The sequence below is a fragment of the Lepidochelys kempii genome, chromosome 1 (assembly GCF_965140265.1).
Source record: "Lepidochelys kempii isolate rLepKem1 chromosome 1, rLepKem1.hap2, whole genome shotgun sequence".
Lineage (NCBI taxonomy): Eukaryota > Metazoa > Chordata > Testudines > Cheloniidae > Lepidochelys > Lepidochelys kempii.
In genome coordinates, this window is record NC_133256.1 from 49,547,519 (window position 1) to 49,567,164 (window position 19,646).

The following is a 19,646-nucleotide window of genomic DNA, read 5'->3' on the forward strand; positions in this document are numbered from 1 at the left end:
GAGAGAGCTTTAAAATGACCAAATAACTTTCTGCAAACAACCGTGTACACAGGTTACTCCTCTAGGGAGGTGGTCAGATGGATTCGGTTGTCAACCAAGTCCCTTGAAACTAGGGATGACAGGTAGAGCTGATACAGATGCTGCCTGGGAAAGCTATGTATAGTAGTTTGCAGCAGGAACCACTTAACATAGCATCAGGAACACCTTGAGAGGAATACTGATATCTGTAGCAGCACAATGGTCATCATCTGATCAAACATCTAAGGCTACCTTGTCTTTCTGAAGAACACTGCTGCATGAAGTAGTAGTCCAGAATCTGTAGTGGTGTGTCTCAGATATTGGGAATTCAGGGCTTCCAAAGGCAGTTCCCTCCCCACAAAAGCTACAGTACTCCTCTCAAAGTAACAGACTCTGGCTTCCCTGAATCTACCCCCACTGTTCAGGGAGAAGAACAGTTCCTTTAACAAGGAGACTGAAAAAGAGTAATGCTAACCTTCAGTGAACAGAGGTACTGAGCCTCTTCCTCCACTTCCTGCATTTGGCATGTAGGTACAATACATTGACCTATGCATTGACAAGTGCTATGAGAGAGAGGCATGGGTTCTTTTGTATGCAAACTCCCAAATTGGTGAAAACCTACCTTCTCAAAATTACTGCAGCACCTCAAGCAAGGTATAGGATCCCCCATATTTTAAGGCACTCTGCATAATAGAGAAAAAGCCCCAAAAATCTTCAGTGAAGAAGAAAGTGTCAAAGCTGTTCAAACTCTGATTTTTCAGTTGCCAGATGGTTTTTATTCTTAGTCTAAATCATCAAACAAAGACGGCTGATTCCAGGAAAATCAGCAAATGGACTGAGAAATAGGGGAGTAATGGGGAACAGATTGCTTCTATTGTGGAGTGTAGGTTTTTTTGGTTAAAATATCAAAGGGAGAGGGATGTAAGGATATTTTCCTCTTCTGTCCTGTTTTAATCAATATCTATATATAGCTCTATACATATAGAGATATAACAAAATAGGCAGAGCTACACTATCTTACCTTGTCACTGTTACTCTTCTGTTTTCTCCTCTCTCCTCCTTCCCCCCTCCTTTGATAAATTCACTTGTTGCCTTTTGTTGAGATTGTAAATTCTTCAGGCCAGGGACCATGTCTTTAATCTATGTTGGAGTTAGAAGTCCCCAGCACAATGGCACCCTTATCCTTACTGAGGGTACTAAACACTACTAAAATTAAGTGTTTATTATAAATACTTGTTTCAGTTTGATGTGATACAGAAAAAGACTAAACCACATTACAGATATAATCACTAGGAAAACTATGGCCACAGAATTCAAGACTGAAAGATCTCTCCAAATTGTGTAAATATTCTTGATATTTCCAGATTCCATTTTAGGTGAAATTTCCACCTCCTTTTGTTCCCACACACTTGATTTTAATTACTGTTCTCTCCCTGGTTTTAGGAGCTGATCCTGGTCTCATTCAAATCAATGGTAAAAATCCCATGACTTCACTGGTATAGGATCAAGTCTGTAAAAATTATTCTGATGAGATATAAAATAGACAAGCAGCAGCAGCAGCAGAAATTTAGATCTTAACTCAATTGTCAAACGGGTCTGTTAACAATGTGTCCCTCTACTGCTCTCAAAACGGAGGTTACAACATTTCAGACTAAAGATCAAGTGAATTTTAGAGCTGGGTTTCTGTACTATTCTGCTTTTTACAATGCAAAAATAAATACACCATAGATGTCTTTTGCTGACAATCGGCATGCAGTATTCAGGAATTTGCAATTGAATGTGATTAAAAAAAATCCACTGACTAAAATGTTGTCCATTTAAAGCAACTTGTTCTAAATTTGTTTTGTTTAGAATAGGAAAAACGAAAAGAAAAGATCACCCAATGCATCTTCAGCTAATGCAATATTATTCCTTACAATAAAATTTCTTTTATGTTGTCTAGTCTGGTTTTAAAGTAATCCCAAGCAATCTGGCTTCTGTTGTTGCTTTTTTGGGAGTCTGTTCCACAGTCTAAGTGATTTCATCATTAGGAAGATTTTCCGAACATTCAGTTTAAATTCTTTCTCTGTAAAAATTTTCCTCCCAGTAATCTTGTGTATCACACTAAATAATTCCTTTTTTTTCCCTTTGTGTTTGTTCACCAAGGGAAAACAGCTCAGGACTACCTAGAAATTAAAACAATATAACCCACAAATCAGCCACCAGCTAGGAGACACTAAAGGCTGTCTTGGGAGGCCAGAAAACTTACTCAATTAAGACATAATCTGGTACAAGATACCTAGAAAGCTAGATTTGTACTTCTGAAAAAAAAGACTATGATGATGATCCTCCTAAAATATATTTAAATTACTACCCCTGTGACGGGATTCCTGGGGTGCAGCCTGGGACTGTGGGATCGCTGTGCCTCGTTAGTTTTCCAGCCTGGGCTGTGTCTCACAATGCTTTGCTAGTGACAAGCAGCAAACTCCCCTGGGTGCTGTTATCACTAGCACAACCACATGTGGAGCCCTACACCCAGCTAGATTGCATGAATGCTCCCGGAGCCACTCATGAGTCACACAGAGAAAGACACAGCCAAATCCCCCCAACTCCCAGCCTTGTACCTCAGGAATGAGCAGTGAAAGTTTATTAATTAGTTCACCACTTCATCAGTGGATAGTGGATATACACCAGCCTTTGTAAACCTGAGCAGATTTAGCAAATACTTCAGGCAAACTCACTGGTAAAGATAAACAGTAAAATATGTTTATTGATTACAAAAGGTAGATTTTAAGTGATTATAAATGATAGGCAAAAAGTCAGAGTGGTTACCAAAATAAAATAATATATATATACATAAGTTTGCAATCTAAATCCTATTAGACTGGGCAACATCTAGATAAAGCAGGTTTTTTTCACCCCTCTGGATATTGCAGTTCACAGTACACAGGTTTCACCCTCGACACCTGGGCCAGTCTCCTCTGTTGGAGTCTTCAGTCTTCTGAGTGTCCTTGTTGCTTGCAGCATAGGTTTGGGGATGGGGGACGGGGTGGGGTAGGGTAGGGAGGAGAGAAAAGGCCAATCATGGGGCCATTGTGTTCTTGTGTATACCCTTAGTCCTATGTGCTTGGAGAACACAAGTCCAGGCATGTCAGGTGGGCATTGCTGATTCACAAGGTGAAGCAATACCCCAGTACGTCTCCTGTGAGTGAGTCATTGAATTGTAACTCCTCTACTGGACAATGTCTGCTCAGCACTTGCCTTTGAGTTAGTTACCTCCCTTGTCGTTGTCTCTGGAGAGCTAGTATCTGGGCACTTCCCAAACCCACAGCATATTTTAGTGAAAACCATACAATACAATTCTTATTATTTCATATGCATTGATTATATCCATAGTTATATAGAACAATGGCTTTCAGCATATCATAACCTTTCCCCTGACATCTCACATGGCATGATTTATGTGCACTATCACAATTATATATAAATATGGGGGTTACAGTATAGAGTGTCACACACACACACCCCTCAAAATATCTAGACAAGATCAACTTGCCAAAAATAAACACACTATAAACAAAATCCCTTCAGGGTGTACGCTGAGGAACCTGAAATGCAAAATGTCACTAAACAACTGAAATGAAGGCCCAGATGTGAGGCTAGATTGTTAGCTGGTGTAAATCAGAGTAGTTTCAATGAGGCTACATCAAATTACACCAACTTTATCTGGATGGCACTACTGGTATATTTTATTTTTTATTTTCAGCTCCAATTATAGCTCCTCCTTCTCCAAATCTTATCCATGTGCAGTTTTAGAATTCATTGCATATGTTTAACACAAACTTTGAACTTTTTGTTAACATAGGCTGTGCAAGGTCGGTCTGTTACCCAGCAAGACAGAGACTTGCGAGTTGACTTGGGATTTAGAGGAATGCCAATGACAGAAGAACAACGACGCCAGTTTAGTCCAGGTCCACGCACAACTATGTTTCGTATTCCAGAGTTTAAATGGTCTCCAATGCACCAGAGGCTGCTGACAGATTTGCTGTTTGCATTAGAAACAGATGTACATGTTTGGAGAAGGTAGAAAAGCTATATTTCTTCTTTTTAACTTTATTATATATCTGTTTATCAGCGAAGTAAAAACATAATTAGATACAAGACATATATTGATAACTACTTTTTTAAAGGTAAATTTCCATTGTAGAGTCAGCTTTACCAGACTTACCTTATTATAGTATCTGACATGCCTCAGTTAATTCCTATTCTTTGTAAGGGATAAAAACTGCAGTATCTCACCTATCCTTTTTGAATTACTGTGTCTTAATGGACTTTTTACTAGTAACCACTACATTTAATATGGGGATGACAAATATCTGTGCCATTATTTTTAGTAGCCACTACTAGCATTTGGAAGTGTTTGCATTCTTAATCCAGAAATATTTGTTCCACACACCAGCCTTCATCCTAAGGGGTATATCTGTATTTGAATAATTTATTTATTTTATGACTTAATACAGATGACTTAATACAGGAGAATTTACTAGGCAGTCACATCTAGCTGAAAAACAAGTTTTCATTTCTGTAGAGATTTCTAATTATAAAACAATAAAGACATGCTTTGTCTTGATTAGACTTAACGGCCACATTGCTATTAACTGTATATTTTTGGACATAGCATCGTAATTCATTTATGTATTTAACACATTTTCAAAATTTAAAAAATAGTACAAGTGATCTTGTGCCTTTTTAAAAAGCATCTGTTTACCATTTTAAAAAAGAAGAATATATTGTTTAAATACATTGCTTTTCACCTTGATGACTCTTCTGTTCTACCTTTTAGTTAAGCAAAGAAACTACCTTAATAGTTATGACTTGTCATCAAAGTCCAGTGGTACATCAGGCACTATTTCATCGATTTCCCAGAATGACATAATTCATTCTGCAAAGGCTGTAATATCAGTAGTTGAGAAATCACTTAATTAAATGAGATTACCAATTGACTTACATTTGATTTCCAGTTTTGTGTGACCTTACTATAAAATAGTCAGTAGTAGTAGTTTTTTATACCAATCACCTTATGTTTGCCACCTTTGTTTACCTAAAATTCACAGGCAAATTAGAAGTTTAGTTTGTAATTGCTTCTCCAATTAAGACCAATTGTTTGTTTACTGGCCACTAATTTCATAAACTGGATAATTTAATTACTCATACTGTGGTATGGACAAGCAATAGGCCAAAGATTCCTAAACATTTTCATAATGTGAATTACATCTTGAAAGTAATTTGTCCTATGGACACTTTCCCACCTATTTGCAGTCATGGGGATGGTTGTGCCTCATGTTGATCATTTGATCCTTGTGGCATTTACAGCAATTACTAACATGGAAAATTAATATTAGGAACACAGTTCTATGTTTTTAGCTATCTTTTAGTGGAATATAGCAAATGGAAATAAAAAGAAGTTGACGCTTGTGACCAACCAGCTCTCCAAAGAACACCAGCAGGTGCTTTGTGGACTACTGGTGGCCTACAGATCAGTCTAGGGACCTCTCTTGTAGACAATCTGATCATTTGTTATTATCAGAGCTGCTTTAAAAGGTATCAAGTGCCAAATTCTGCCGCCCTTATTCATGTTGAACAATACTTTAGTCCGTGAGCAGTCCCACTGGTTCCAACAGAATTGTTTGTGAAGTAAGGCACTAAACAGTGTGAATAAGGTTGGCAGTGTCTGGGCTCTATAATGGATAGTATAGAAATAGTTATAGTCTGGTATAAAATAAAAATACCACAAAGTTGTTATGCTAGGATAGCTACTATCAGTATTTTAAAATATTTTTCATTTTATCTTTTTATTATTACAAAGACAATGCCATACAACTAAGAAACATTCAAGTTCTGGTTTCAAAAAGCAGAAAATCTAAACTTTTAAAAAACATTGGTATTGTAATATATCTTTTTTTTCTTCTATTTTTATAGTCATTCTACAAAATCTGTAATGGACTTTGTCAATAGCAATGAAAACATTATTTTTGTACACAACACGATCCACCTCATTTCCCAGATGGTAGACAATATTATCATTGCTTGTGGAGGGATTTTACCATTGTTGTCTGCAGCCACATCTCCAACTGTAAGTACAATATTTCCATCTAGTGGTCATGTTAAAAATTGCTGTTAAAAATAACAACACAGGATTGTCTATGACTGAATAGGTTTCTTTTTAACAGGAGAAAACACAATTTATTTCTTCCAAAAAATTGATCAATATCAACCAAACTGTTAAGGTTCAGTGTTTAAGGGGCTGCATTGGGAAGGGTGAAGGAAAGGCCCCACATTTAGCATGCAAAATGCAATTTAATTAGTAATAGCAGTGTTTTGCTCTCAATATCTCATCTGAAGATCTAAAAACATTTTAAATAAAAACAGTGTTATACCTCAAACACTCATGTAAGGAGCTGTGGTTATTAATGACATTTTCAGATGGGGAAAATGAGATACAAATGGGTTAAGTAACTTCCCTAAAGTAAAGTAAAACTTCCCTAACAGATCAGCAGCAGTGCCAATAATAGATGTTAAGGATCCTGACTCAATCTCCTGCCCGAGCCGCTGGACAACCCTCACTTCTTTGCCTATATTCTTTATTACCAGTACTTACGTAACTAGAAATAGTTTCACACTATTGCTCTACTAACTGGACCAGTAGTATTTGGCACTCAAACATATTAATGGGCTAGCAACTGTCTAAACAGAATCATATGATATTGATTTAGACAATGGATATGTATATACTGTACCTATAATATTTGCACCATCTCAAATGGCAAGCAACTTTATTCTTGTTCTATTTGCTATGAACAAAAAGTGTTGTAATTCACAGGCATGACTCCACCCTGCACTTTAGTCACAAGAATGACATCAAATATGTTAAAGGAAAGATTTCTAGAATGTTACATTGCAAAGAAAGCTGCTTTGTGATGTGTACAGGGAAAAACTACAGCAATACATCTTAAGATGAAAGCTTCTCTGCTAGTGTTTAGAGGAAGGGCACTTAAACACGTTTTTCAAAACAAGCAGCTGGGGCTTTGTTTGAAAATAAAGATGCTTTATGTGGAATCCTCATAGTATATAAAATATAAAACAGGCACAGTTTGAATTACTTGGCTATAATTCCATCTCTGGATCTTGGTGACTCTAGCTTTGCTATCATGATCTATGTCATTGCAAAACCATTTGATAAAACCTTTAGTCCTGCAATTCAGAGTTGCCCTTTTTTTTATTGTGTATAATTCATGAACATCCAATAAAGTCTTATAAATTACCCTTATCTTTTGAATAAGATTTCAAAATTAAAAGATTGAATATTTTAAAAAAAAACATTTTCTTAACTAGAGTATAGCAAAGTCCCTTACAAAACATTCCATTTTGTCATCTTGTTAGAATAGTAACAGCGAAAGAATTTGTACAGCACACTTCTTAATTAAAATGTAAGTACATACATGATGTATATTTAGCCCAAGAGCTTGTCACCTGTAAGTGGCTCAAGCTTTTCTCTTGAGCTGGAGTTTTTTATTAAAGGAAACCCTTTAGAATACGTCCTTATATTATACATAAGGGTATAGTCATTTTTCAATTACTTGTGTGGTATTGTTCTATATTAAAAGTTATTACAAAATGAAGTGGATTTAAAACTAAGAAAGATTATAACTTTGAAGTGTGCCAAACAGTACTGCTGAAATGCTATCCCAGATGAAAGCTGATCAAGTGGCATTGAATAAAAAGCTGGGAGGGGGGCAATGAGTAATAGAGAGAGCTTGCCATGTAGGTGAGGAAGGTTTAAAAACGAGTAGATATAAAGACATAGAGGAATCTGGGTAGACATGGATGTGAGACTTGCTTCCATGTGATAGCATGTACACACATTGTAGATCACATTAGATGTGACAACAATGAAGAGTCCTTGTGGCACCATAGAGACTAACAAATGTATTTGGACATAAGCTTTCATGGGCTATAACTCACTTCATCAGATGCATAAAGTGGAAAATACAGTAGGCAGGTATAAATACACAGCACATGAAAAGATGGGAGTTACCTTACCGAGTGGGGGGGTGAGGGCAAACGAGGCCAATTCAATTAGGGTGGATGTGGCCCATTCTCAACATTTGACAAGAAGGTGTGAGTATCAAAAGAGGGAAAATTATTTTTTTGTAGTGACCCAGCTGCTCCCAGTCTTTATTCAGGCCTAATCTGATGGTGTCAAATTTGCAAATTAATTCCAGTTCTGCAATTTCTTGCTGAAGTCTGTTTTTGAAGGCTTTTTGTTGAAGAATTGCCACTTTTAAGTCTGTAATTGAGTATCCAAGGAGATTGAAGTGCTCTCCTACTGGTTTTTGATGTTACAATTCTTGATGTCTGATTTGTGTCCATTTATTCGTTTGCATAGAGACTGTCCACTTTGTCCAATGTACATGGCAGAAGGGCATTGCTGGCATATGATGGCAGATATCACATTTATTAGATGTGCAGGTGAATGAGCCCTTGATGGTGTGGCTGATGTGGTTAGGTCCTATGATGATGTCCCTTGAATAGATATGCAGACAGATTTGGCAATGTGGTTTGTTGCAGGGATTGGTTCCTGGGTTGGTATTTCTGTTGTGTGGTATGTGGTTGCTGGTGAGTATTTGCCTCAGGTTGTGGGGCTGTCTGTAAGCGAGGACTGGCCTGTCTCCTGAGGTCTGTGAGAGTGAGGGATCATCCTTCAGGATAGGTTGTAGATCCTTGATGATGCGCTGGAGAGGTTTTAGTTGGGGGCTGTAGATGACGGCTAGTGGCATTCTATTTCTTTGTTGGGCCTGTCCTGTAGTAGGTGACTTCTGGGTACCCTTCTGGCTCTGTCAATCTGTTTGTTCACTTCCCCAGGTGGAGTATTGTAGTTTTAAGAATGCTTGTAGGGATCCTGTAGGTGATCCTGTAGCTCTCTCTGTCTGAGGGATTAGAGCAAATGCAGTTGTGTCTTAGGGCTTGGCTGTAGACAATGGATCATGTGATGTGGTCTGGATGAAAGCTGGAGGCAAGTAGGTAAGTATAGTGGACAGAATATTTCTGGTATAGGGTGGTGTTGGTGACTATTGCTTATTTGCACAGTAGTGTCCAGGAAGTGGATCTCTTGTGTGGACTGGTCCAGGCTGAGGTTGGTGGTGGGGTGGAAATTGTTGAAATCCTGGTGGAATTCCTCAAGAGCCAATTCCCCTGGGTCCAGATGATGAAGATATCATCAATGTAGCGCAAGTAGAGTAGGGGCGCTAGGGGACGAAAGCAGAGGAAGCGGTGTTCCAAGTCAGCCACTAGATATGTACTTATTCAGTTTATCAAAAAGAATGAACTCATATGCTACATGTATTTTACTTCATTGTTTCGTAACTGTATTTCTCAACCATATTTTTGACATGTTTCAAGGCATGTATAGTGCTTCTCACTGAAAACTGTGTGCCCATTTTGAAGCTTTAAAATATTAATATCACATAACTTCCTTCAGGTGATATAACCCTGTGGCATAGTACTTTTAATTTACACCTTCCTTTCACAGCATTAGTGAATCTGATTCCCAGTGTATTAGAAATGTGAAGAGGGACATGGTCACTGGGCAAAAAAGAAAAATAATTAACACTTGTCATCCTATCTGATTATTAATTTATGATGGAAAGAAAGGTAGTTAGTTGCTTTTCTAGTTTTGTAGTTGTGATGTAGATTTTTTTTAACCTAGCTGTGTTTAATCCAGTACTTATCCAGTTTCAAAAAGAGAGAGTTGTTGGTGTTTCTAGTTCATTTATTGAACCTCACAAACATTTCAGTCTCTTTTTAGATTCGGGTTTCTCTTTGGTTTGATCTATATGATGAGTGTGTCTCTTGAGCTTCCTAGTTCCTTTACAATCCAAAATGTTGTACTTGTTACAGAAAATCAGTTCTTAAGAATTTGATCTTTTGATAGTAGTTAATAAGAGCCCCAGGATACAAATTATTCTTCCCTTGAGTCTAGCTACCATTTATAAAAGGGGGAAGACGATATCTTTCACTCAGCTGTTTTACATTAGCAGTGCAGTAGTTGAGCATTTAAAGCTTGGATTTTGTTTAGGTCCTGAGCAGGAAGGAGCAAATAAAAGAGCTAAAGAGAGACTCAGATGGTATTCACCCAAGAGTTCTGAAGGAACTCAAATGTGAAATTGCACAACTACTAACTGTGGTATGTAACCTATCATTTAAATCAGCTTCTGTACCAGATGACTGAAGGATAGCTAGTATGACGCCAGTTTTTAAAAAGGCTCCAGAGGTGATCTTGGCAATTATAGCCTGGTAAGCCTAACTTCAGTATTGGGCAAACTGGTTGGAACTATAGTAAAGAACAGAATTGTCAGACACACAGATGAACATGATTTGTTGGGGAAGAGTCAACATGGTTTTTATAAAGGGAAATCATGCCTCACCAATCTACTAGAATTCTTTGATGGTGTCAACAAGCATGTGGACAAGGGTGAACTAGTGGACATAGTGTACTTAGATTTTCAGAAAGCCTTTGACAAGGTCCCTCAGCAAAGGCTCTTCAGCAAAGTAAGCTATCATGGGTTAAGAGGACAGGTCCTCTCATGGATCAGTAGCTGGTTAAAAGATAGGAAACAAAGGGTAGGAATAAATGGTCAGTTTTCAGAATGGAGAAAGGTGAATAGTGGTGTCCCCCAGGGGTCTGTTCTGGGACCAGTACTATTCAACATATTCGTACATCATCCGAAAAAAGGGATAAGAAGAGGTGGCAAAATTTGCAGATGATACAAAACTACTCCTGGTAGTTAAGGCCAAAGCTGACTACGAAGAATTACAAAGGGATCTCACAAAACTGAGTGACTGGGCAACCAAAGAGCAAATGAAATTCAGTGTTGATAAATGCAAAGTAATGCACATGGGAAAACAATCCCAACTATACATATACAATGATAGGACCTATATTAGCTGTTACCACTCAAGAAAGAGATCTTGGAGTCATTGTGGATAGTTCTCCAGAAACATCCACTCAATGTGCAGTGGCAGTGAAAAAAGCTAACGGAATGGTGGGAATCATGAAGAAAGGGATAGATAATAAGACGGAAAATATGATCTTGCCTCTATATAAATCCATGTATGCCCACATCTTGAATACTGCATGCATATCTGCTTGCCCCATCTCAAAAAAGATATATTGGAATTGGAAAAGGTTCAGAAAAGGGCAACAGAAATGAGTAGGGACATGGAACAGCTGCCATATAAGGAGAGATTAATAAGATTGGGACTTTTCAGCTTTGAAAAGAGACTAAGGGGGGATATGATAGAGATCTATAAAATCATGACTGGTATGGAGAAAGTAAATAAGGAAGTGTTATTTACTCCTTTTCATAACACAAGAAGTAGGGGTCACCAAATGAAATTAATAGGCCGCAGGTTTAAAACAAACAAAAGGAAGTATTTCTTCACACAACGTAGTCAACCTGTGGAACTCTTTGCCAGAGGATGTTGTGAAGGTCAAGACTATAACAGGGTTCAAAAAAGAACTAGATAAGTTCATAGAGGATAGGTCCATCAATGACTGTTAGCCAGGATGGGTAGGGATGGTGTCCCTAGCCTCTGTTTCCCAGAAGCTGGGAATGGGTGACAAGGGATGGATCACTTGATTACCTGTTCTGTTCATTCCTTCTGAGGTACCTGGCATTGGCCACTGTCAGAAGACAAGATACATGGCTAAATGGACTGGTGGTCTGACCCAGTAGGCCGTTTTTATGTTCTTAGAAATATTTTGGGGTCAACAGATGGGTGTTTTCTGACAAACCTCCTTTTGTTGGAAAATTCCCAACCGCCTCTACTTTACAGTTAATTGGCCTAATAAATAGGCCTAATAAATTTATAACAAAGTAACCACAGCTGTTCTCTAATACACAATATGGTATGTAGCATATTAACAAAAAGTTTCCTTGAGGTGTCTTAGTATAGTCCTGGTTGGCTCTTTGCATTGCTGAAAGGGCTCTGGAATGATCTAAGGTACCTAATTTCTATATGGCAAAAAAGTCAAACTTTACTGCCTGAAGTTAGGTGTCTAACTCCATATTAAACATGTAAATAGCCTGATTTTTTTTTAAGAAGTATTGGGTATCTGTAAATGCTATTGATTTCAGTGGAACCATAATATGATAAACTATTTCAGGCACCAAAGTTGGAAGCTTTTTACTTTAGTATGCATGCAGCCAGTAGATAGGAAAATACGACATCACACCTGAGAAGAGGCTCAGATTTTTGACCAAGGATAGTTCAGGACTCTTTGTTGCAATAATCATTTGTTAATTCTTCCTAGAAAATCACCTTCTGGCTATGCTAATATTGCCTTGTCTTTAATTAACTGTTTTTCTTACAAGCTGGTTTTGAGGAGGTCAGAACAGGAGCTAACTGCCTTTGAGATTCAAAAGCTCCCCAGGATCCTTTCTGCTACATTACTATAAGAAAAGTCTCACAATCAGTGGAGTGGATCTGGAGGTTCTCTTTGTTCTGATATCACCCACTGTAGCATTCATCATGAAATAGAAAGCTCAGCCATAAGAATGGTTACGTTGTACTCACCTAAATTTTCATTGTGATATTGCTATATTTTTATTTGCATAACTAGGGACAGTCTAGTCAAAATTAGCTCTTTAAAGCCACAGCATGGGGTCTCTGTGTTGTTACATCAGCTGTCAGCTTTGGACTCAATTTTCTGCTCTCCAGTTCTGAAAGAGATAGGTCTGCAATGATTCAATCTGCTGTGAAACTGTAGGGATCAGCTGGAAGCAGAGTATTGTATGCCAAGAGATGCATAGAGCAGCTGATATCAACAGTTTTTTTTTTAATTTTAAAACACTCCAACAAAGCCCTGTACCATCCCTCATTGCAGTGGATACAGAAGAAGGGAAAGTAGAAATTTTAAAGAGAAAAGTCTAAAAGATGGAGAAAAAGAGAATCACCATGTACTTCCAACCTGGACCATCTAAGGGTAAAATAAGTAAGCCAGGGCTCAGTCCTGCTCCTATTGCATAACTCACATTCAGTTTATAATCATGGTCCAAATTAGTACATCCTTGAGAAAAGTGAAATTAGAGCATAAGGAAAAACTTTGAAAAGAAAATGATTCTCCCAAAAGTAAAATCCTAAATTAGGTTCATTTGTTAAAATTAATAAAAACAGAAACGAATCTTTAAGATGGAGTTCACATTGCGGTTTCCCATTGCCTGGATATTAAATAAATTTACATTTTCAATAAATGCAGGTAGTATTTACTATTCATGAAAGTAAGATAGGAGTGGTTTCTTCATGGCAGCAGTACCTTGAAGTAAATTTAGAAATAGCTTTACAACGTAGTTTGACTATGGCATTTTTATATTTTTATTATTAATCATGTTTATTATGGTGGTCCCTAAGGCACAATCAAAAGTGCTAGGTACTGTATAAACATAGAATAGTAGGTGGTCCCTGCCCCCAGAGAACTTACAATCTAATAGATAGGACTGACCCGGGGTGGAGAAAGGGGTCAGTCCTATCACACACAACCATAGTGAATTATGTGATGGCAGTAAATGTCCCTTTTTTTGGAGAGAGGGTGAGGTTATTTAGGAGGGGAAGAGTTAAGAGAGATGATGGAGACAGGCCCTGGTAAGAGGGTCAAATGGGAGTGAAGCTGATCTGAAAAGATTGTGAGGGGGGTGAAGAGGAAAGATTGGAGCAGCAGCCAATCAACTCAGGGCAGAAAAAGTCCAGTCAAAACTGTAGAAAGTTCTCTGAGTGTGCAAAGGACCAAAGGTTCCTGCTTTGGCTCCTTATACCACTACTTGCTGAAGTCTCTGACTGGCTTGCTACAGTTTTCCCTCAACGCCACGTGGCAGGAGGGAGGGGGAAACACCATCTGACATTTCCCATTATAAGACCCTGTTCTCAGTGGCTTATAACTTTGCCAAACTTTAACGACTTGTGGTGAAATGTTCCATGCTGGATGTCTGTCTCAAGTTGAATTTTTGGTTCAGTCAATTCTGAAAGCAAAAGTAGGGAAAAATACATTGCTTTGCCCATGTTCAGAAATTCTTGCAACCTTTTCTTGGTAAAACTCTAGTGACTTTTTCTTTTAAAAGTTCAGACATTGGGACTGAGAGCTGGGATGGAGACTGAGACGGGCTGGAAGGCTACTGGCATTGGGAGCAGGCAGGAAACTGGGATTGGTTGGGCAGGGGGATTGCGAGCTGGGAGGGAAACAAGAGGAACCAGTAGGTGTTGGGGTACACTGAAATTTGACGGGATTGAGGGAGGGCGGAGAGACTGGGACTGAAAACCAGTGGGACAGGGGGAAGATGTTAAAAGGAAGGGAAACCAATCTGACAAGGAACAGGGGTGCGAGGGCAGAATTGGTATTCTCTGGGCAAAGAAACTGGGAAGGAGATGGTGGAGAAGGGACAATGAGGTTGGACAAGGAGCCCAGGGATGGAGATTAGGACAGGGAAGATGGGGGCTGCACAACTGGAGGTCAGGGTGAGGGAGAAAGATGGGATGAGGAATCAAGAGGAGGGAACTGGAAATACCTGGGCAAGGAGACTGGGCAGAAGGAAATTGGGATGGTGGAGGGAGGATATGATTGGCTGGGCAAGGAGACGGGGACTGGGATGAGAAGCCTGAAATGTGGAGAATGGGACTGGGATGAGGGGTGCTGAAAGGTTAGGACAGGACAGGGACAGATTGAAGAGGAGGGACAGAAGGGGTCACACAGGAAATGGACAGAAGAGTCTGTGCTCACTAGAATGCACTCCTCTCCAGGGCTTGGAATGGGACCCACAATTCCTGAGTCTCCACCATTCCTCTGCTATCAGTCTCTGTGAAAACGGCAACGTGTTCATCCTCCTCTAATGCTGCTCCACATAACAGATGGCAGCTGACTACTGATATCAGTTATTCCACTGGTTGAAGTGGCAGAGGTCTGTGCCATGGATTGAATGGTCCCTATCCTGCTGATGAATCATAAGAACATAAGAATGGCCATTTTGGGTCAGACCAATGGTCCGTCTAGCCCAGTAACCTGTCTTCCAAACTGTGGCAAATGCCAGATGCTTCAAGGGAAATGAGCTGAACAGGGCAATAATCCAGTGAACCATCACCTGTCATCCAGTCCCAGCATCTGACCATCTTGGCTAACAGCCATTGAAGGACCTATCCTCCATGAATTTATCTATTTCTTTTTTTAATCCAGTTACAGTTTTGGGCTTCACAACATTCCTTGGCAACAAGTTCCAGAGGGAACTGTACGTTCTGTGAAGAGGGACTTGTTTGTTTTAAACCTGCTGCATGTTAATTTCATGGGGTGACCCCTGGTTTTTGTGTTATGTGAAGGAGTAAATAACGCTTACTTTCTTCACACCGTTCATGATTTTATAGGCCTTTATCACATCGCCTCTTTACACATTACCTCTTGTCCAAACTGAATTAGACCCAGTCTTTCTAATCTCCCTTCATATGGAAGCGGTTCCATTTCCTTAATTATCATAGAATCCATAGAATGATAGAATCATAGAATATCATAGAATCAGAGTTGGAAGGGACCTCAGGAGGTCGTCTAGTCCAACCCCCTGCTTAAAGCAGGACAAATCCCCAACTATTTTCATTGCCCTTGTCCGTACCTTTTCTATATGGTTGTCAATATGATGACACATGCTGGAATTTTGGGGTTTTTTTTAGTTTGCTTTTTTTTTAAACCTAGGAAATTGTACACACACAAACCCTTCCTACATTAAAAGGTCATTATTAAGGTTGCAAAGTCAAGCATCCAAAAGTTAGGAAATTCCAGAATTAAGGTTACCTATGTTACTTTAATTCAGTCCTCTTGTGCGTATGCATTATGATAGTCTCCAATTACGTGATCACATACTGTTTTTTTTTCCCACAGGATCCCTGCCTCATTCAGTTCAGAGGATAGACCTGCTCTGGGAATGAGTCAGGGTTGTCTAGTGAAGGAAACTGTTGTTTGTAGGACCCCTGCTCCATTTGTTGCAGAAATGCAGGGAATGAAGCAAGGGGATTACAGGAACGGAAGGGACAGTCTCTTTGTTAAGGTAGTTGAATCCTGCTGTGGAGGATTTGATTCTTCTGATGCTAGGCAAGTTGCTTAACCTAGCTTTTAACAGGTGGTCATTTGTTGTGTATACCTCATTTTCTGACTGCTTGACTTGAGAACCTGAGGTCTGATTTGCAGAAGAGCTGAGCACTCTCAACTGCAACTGACCTCAGTGGGAGCTGTGCTTTAAACATATGAAATGCTATATAATGCTAAGAATTTGGAAAAATCAGGTTCTAGATGTCTCAAATTGGGCACCCAAAGTTAGCAGATACTTGCGGACCTTAACATCTCTGTGCCTCAGCCCCCATCTGTAAAATGTGGATGATCATAACCCACATCTCACAGAGTTATTGTGAAAATAAATTCATTAATGTTTGTGAAGCACTCTAGTGAGGAGCACCATAGAGGAAACCATGAGGAAATTATGAATGCGTCTTCCAAGCAATTTTTAGATAGTGTGGAGTAAATAAGGTCTAGGGACACACCTTGAGCAAATGAAGATACAACAAAATATTGATTTTCTGCTTATTAAGTGAGCACCATCTGTTCTGTGCAGTGAATTGAGGCAGGGCACTTGTGGAAAACATAGTAGGTGATCGTATAATTAAAGACTGTATCATAATGCATGCACACAAGAGGGCTGAAATAAAGTCACACAGGCAAAATATTCAGGTGTTAATTGAGTGCTTGACATTGCAACTTTAACAATTTGCTTTTAACGTAGTTGCTGGTGGGCTTTTTGTTTGTTGGGGGGATTGCATGTGATTTAGTATAAAAATTGCATAGAGCCAAGGATAGGTGCCTTTTAATTTCCAATGGGATGTATGAAATAATACATGAAAATACTAAAATAAATAAAAATGATAAGCATATAGTTTGATCTAATAATGTTGTTTTATGATGATATGCCAGAAAGAGTTCATTTCCCAGTACTAGTTTACTGTTCATTGGGGTAGCAGGGACTGAGGTAATCCTTCAAAGACCTCGCACGGGGAGATATTAATATACATCTTTTTAGCACTTACACTATTTTTGGTGTCTTAAATTTACGTGACATTTTATAAATACAAATAAGACACTCCGTGTGCCCCAAAATTTTTGCAACCATATAAGACAAAATGTGAAAATGCAAAACAAGACAAAGAGCATTCAGGATTGTGAAAAATGCATTTTGTTAAAAGCAACATATGTCGCCAGTTAAAGCATGGGGTGGACAGACTGACAGTTCCAGCTAGTCATTAGTTCATATAAAATGGCAGCCATAACCAGGGACTTAAAGATGTGGGTTAAAGGAGAAAATGGAAAGTTTGGGGCTCAAACAGGGCTTCAGTGAACCTAACGTCAAATCCTCGTCCCATTGAAATCAGTGGGAGTTATGCCATGGATGTGATGGGACCAGGGTTTCACCTGTTTCAGACGCTAAAGAAAAAATGTGGGTGGGTCCCAAAGATGGGTTTGAGCTTAGAGTCCGGACCAAACTTCCACATGTGGAAGGATGGTTAGACACCGTTTCCTGCCAAAAAAGAAAAGAAAACTTCCTTCTCATTTTGCTGGAGTCGCTACTGTGATGGACTATTAGTGTAACGTAGCTGGAATGCTTTTGGTTTCAAAAATGTGCTATCTGAATTATGACAGTATTAAAATATTCTTGAAAAATAGGTTTTTTTTACTTTCATACCTGGAGAATCTTTCTTGTGCTGCAAATCTATTGTGTACAACATCACAGCATCTGAGACACCAAGATTTTGTTCTATGTACAAGGCAAAAACAGATAGCACATTGTGGTAACTGTTAGTAATATATTACATTTTAATATTGACTACCATAAATTGTCTTCAGTGCTGGAGGTGCAGTAGTCTTCTATTTTTCCAAGGGAGTTAGGGCCTAAATTATCAAAAATGACTTGTGATTTTGAGTCCCTCAATTTTTAGATACCCCACTTGCTCAGCACCCACCCTTTAAGGTTTAACAGGTTGGGGATTTAAAATTGTAAAGGCCCCCAAAATAATGTTTAAAAATATGGCTCCTGACAACTTAAATGACAGGCCTGTTGTGGGGAGAGGGCTCTTACTGAGAGCAAGGGGTTCTGACTGAAAATAAAACAAGAAACCCTGCAGAACTGCTAAGATTGGTGTTCTGGGACTAGCCCCAAACTCCCTGAGGTGATCCAAAACTTGGACTTCCACTGGTGGCTCAAATTCATTCAAATGTTTAGTACAGTTTGGGATTAAGTGTGAAAATTGTGCACAACTCTGGTGTATGTGTAACAAGGTATGTTGTGGTGCTCCAATCCAAAGAGCATTACCGCTGAAGAATCAAGCATTTTTTCTTCTGATTTATATGTATGTTTTGTCAATTAATTTTATTCATATGATTTATCTCTCAAATCATAAATACTAAGGCTGAATTTACTTTTTTCAGTTTCAGTTAACTGGAGAACGACACAATTATGTCATGTACTTCCGTGATTTATATAACAAGTAAAATTCTACTGTCGGCATACATTACTAACACATTTTCTCCATGTATATATTTAAAATATGTATTTCGGTTTGGATGGATCAATGTGGAAAGGAGCTGTATAATAAGATTAAAAGAATAGATTTAAAGTCCACACTATGTGCAGTTTAGTTATTTTTTAAGTCTTTGTTTTCAAATGTTCACTTTCTAAGATGCAGTGTTTATTCCTATTATAAATTAATCAGATAAAGATATGATTCCAAGATATTACTTTGTTTCAATTTTACATTGTATTTTCAGTTAACTTTAATAATTTTCTTTTTCTTTTATTGTTGTAATCTGTTGTCTGTTTTGTCTATTGCATGTCCAGGGTTCTAAGGTTAGTATTACTGCTGTAAGTTTCAGTTTTTAAGTTTTTCAAATTTTATTATTTTTGATAATTTGATATTTTGGCTTTTTTAAAAAACAACTTTCATGCCATATTTTAGGATATCATCAGGGGTAAATTAGATGCATTTATGGACTTTTCCTGAAATGTTTATTTTAGTGTAATCTAATGCATTGGCTAGTGATTATATGCTGCTTATTGTAAACTACCAAGTCAAAGTTAGACAAGTCTATGATCTAATATAAATTGCAGAAGTGTCAGTCTGCTGTGAAAAACTGATTTAGTTCAAGCTCTGGATGTATAACCATCTGGGAATATCATATTGGGAGGTAAAAGAAGATCTACGCCCTTAAGAAAATGTATATGGTTCAATATAGTTAATTGTATTATAGCAATAATCCACAACAGGTAGTCCATTAATAGGCCATTGGTGCATATTGAGGTGAGTCCAAAGGCCATGTTTCTATAACCCCCTGAGAATTGCACCAGCAGCCTACTAATGTATACTCTGGCATGGCTTCTTGATATTCAGATATGGCTTCTTCAGTTTAAATTTCATTTGTGTAAGTGTTTTATATATAAACAATTTGCTACTTTTCTATGTGAATTAATAAATTTTTTCTACTATGAAAAGGGGGTCACAGTAGAAAAATAACA

At 38.3% G+C, this 19,646-nt stretch overlaps 1 protein-coding gene across 6 annotated transcripts in view; it reads left to right on the plus strand.

Annotated features, from left to right (window-relative positions):
• NBEA (neurobeachin) overlaps positions 1-19,646 on the plus strand; it is an 848,387-nt gene that overhangs the window by 325,245 nt on the left and 503,496 nt on the right. For 4 of the 6 annotated variants that reach the window (XM_073341812.1, XM_073341823.1, XM_073341834.1 and 1 more), the window contains exons 23-25: positions 3,863-4,080; positions 5,977-6,130; positions 18,972-18,995. In XM_073341812.1, the coding sequence (XP_073197913.1) occupies positions 3,863-4,080; positions 5,977-6,130; positions 18,972-18,995 (396 nt within the window). The remainder of the gene's footprint in view (positions 1-3,862; positions 4,081-5,976; positions 6,131-18,971; positions 18,996-19,646) is intronic. The other 2 variants (XM_073341844.1, XM_073341864.1) reach the window with 1 other exon arrangement.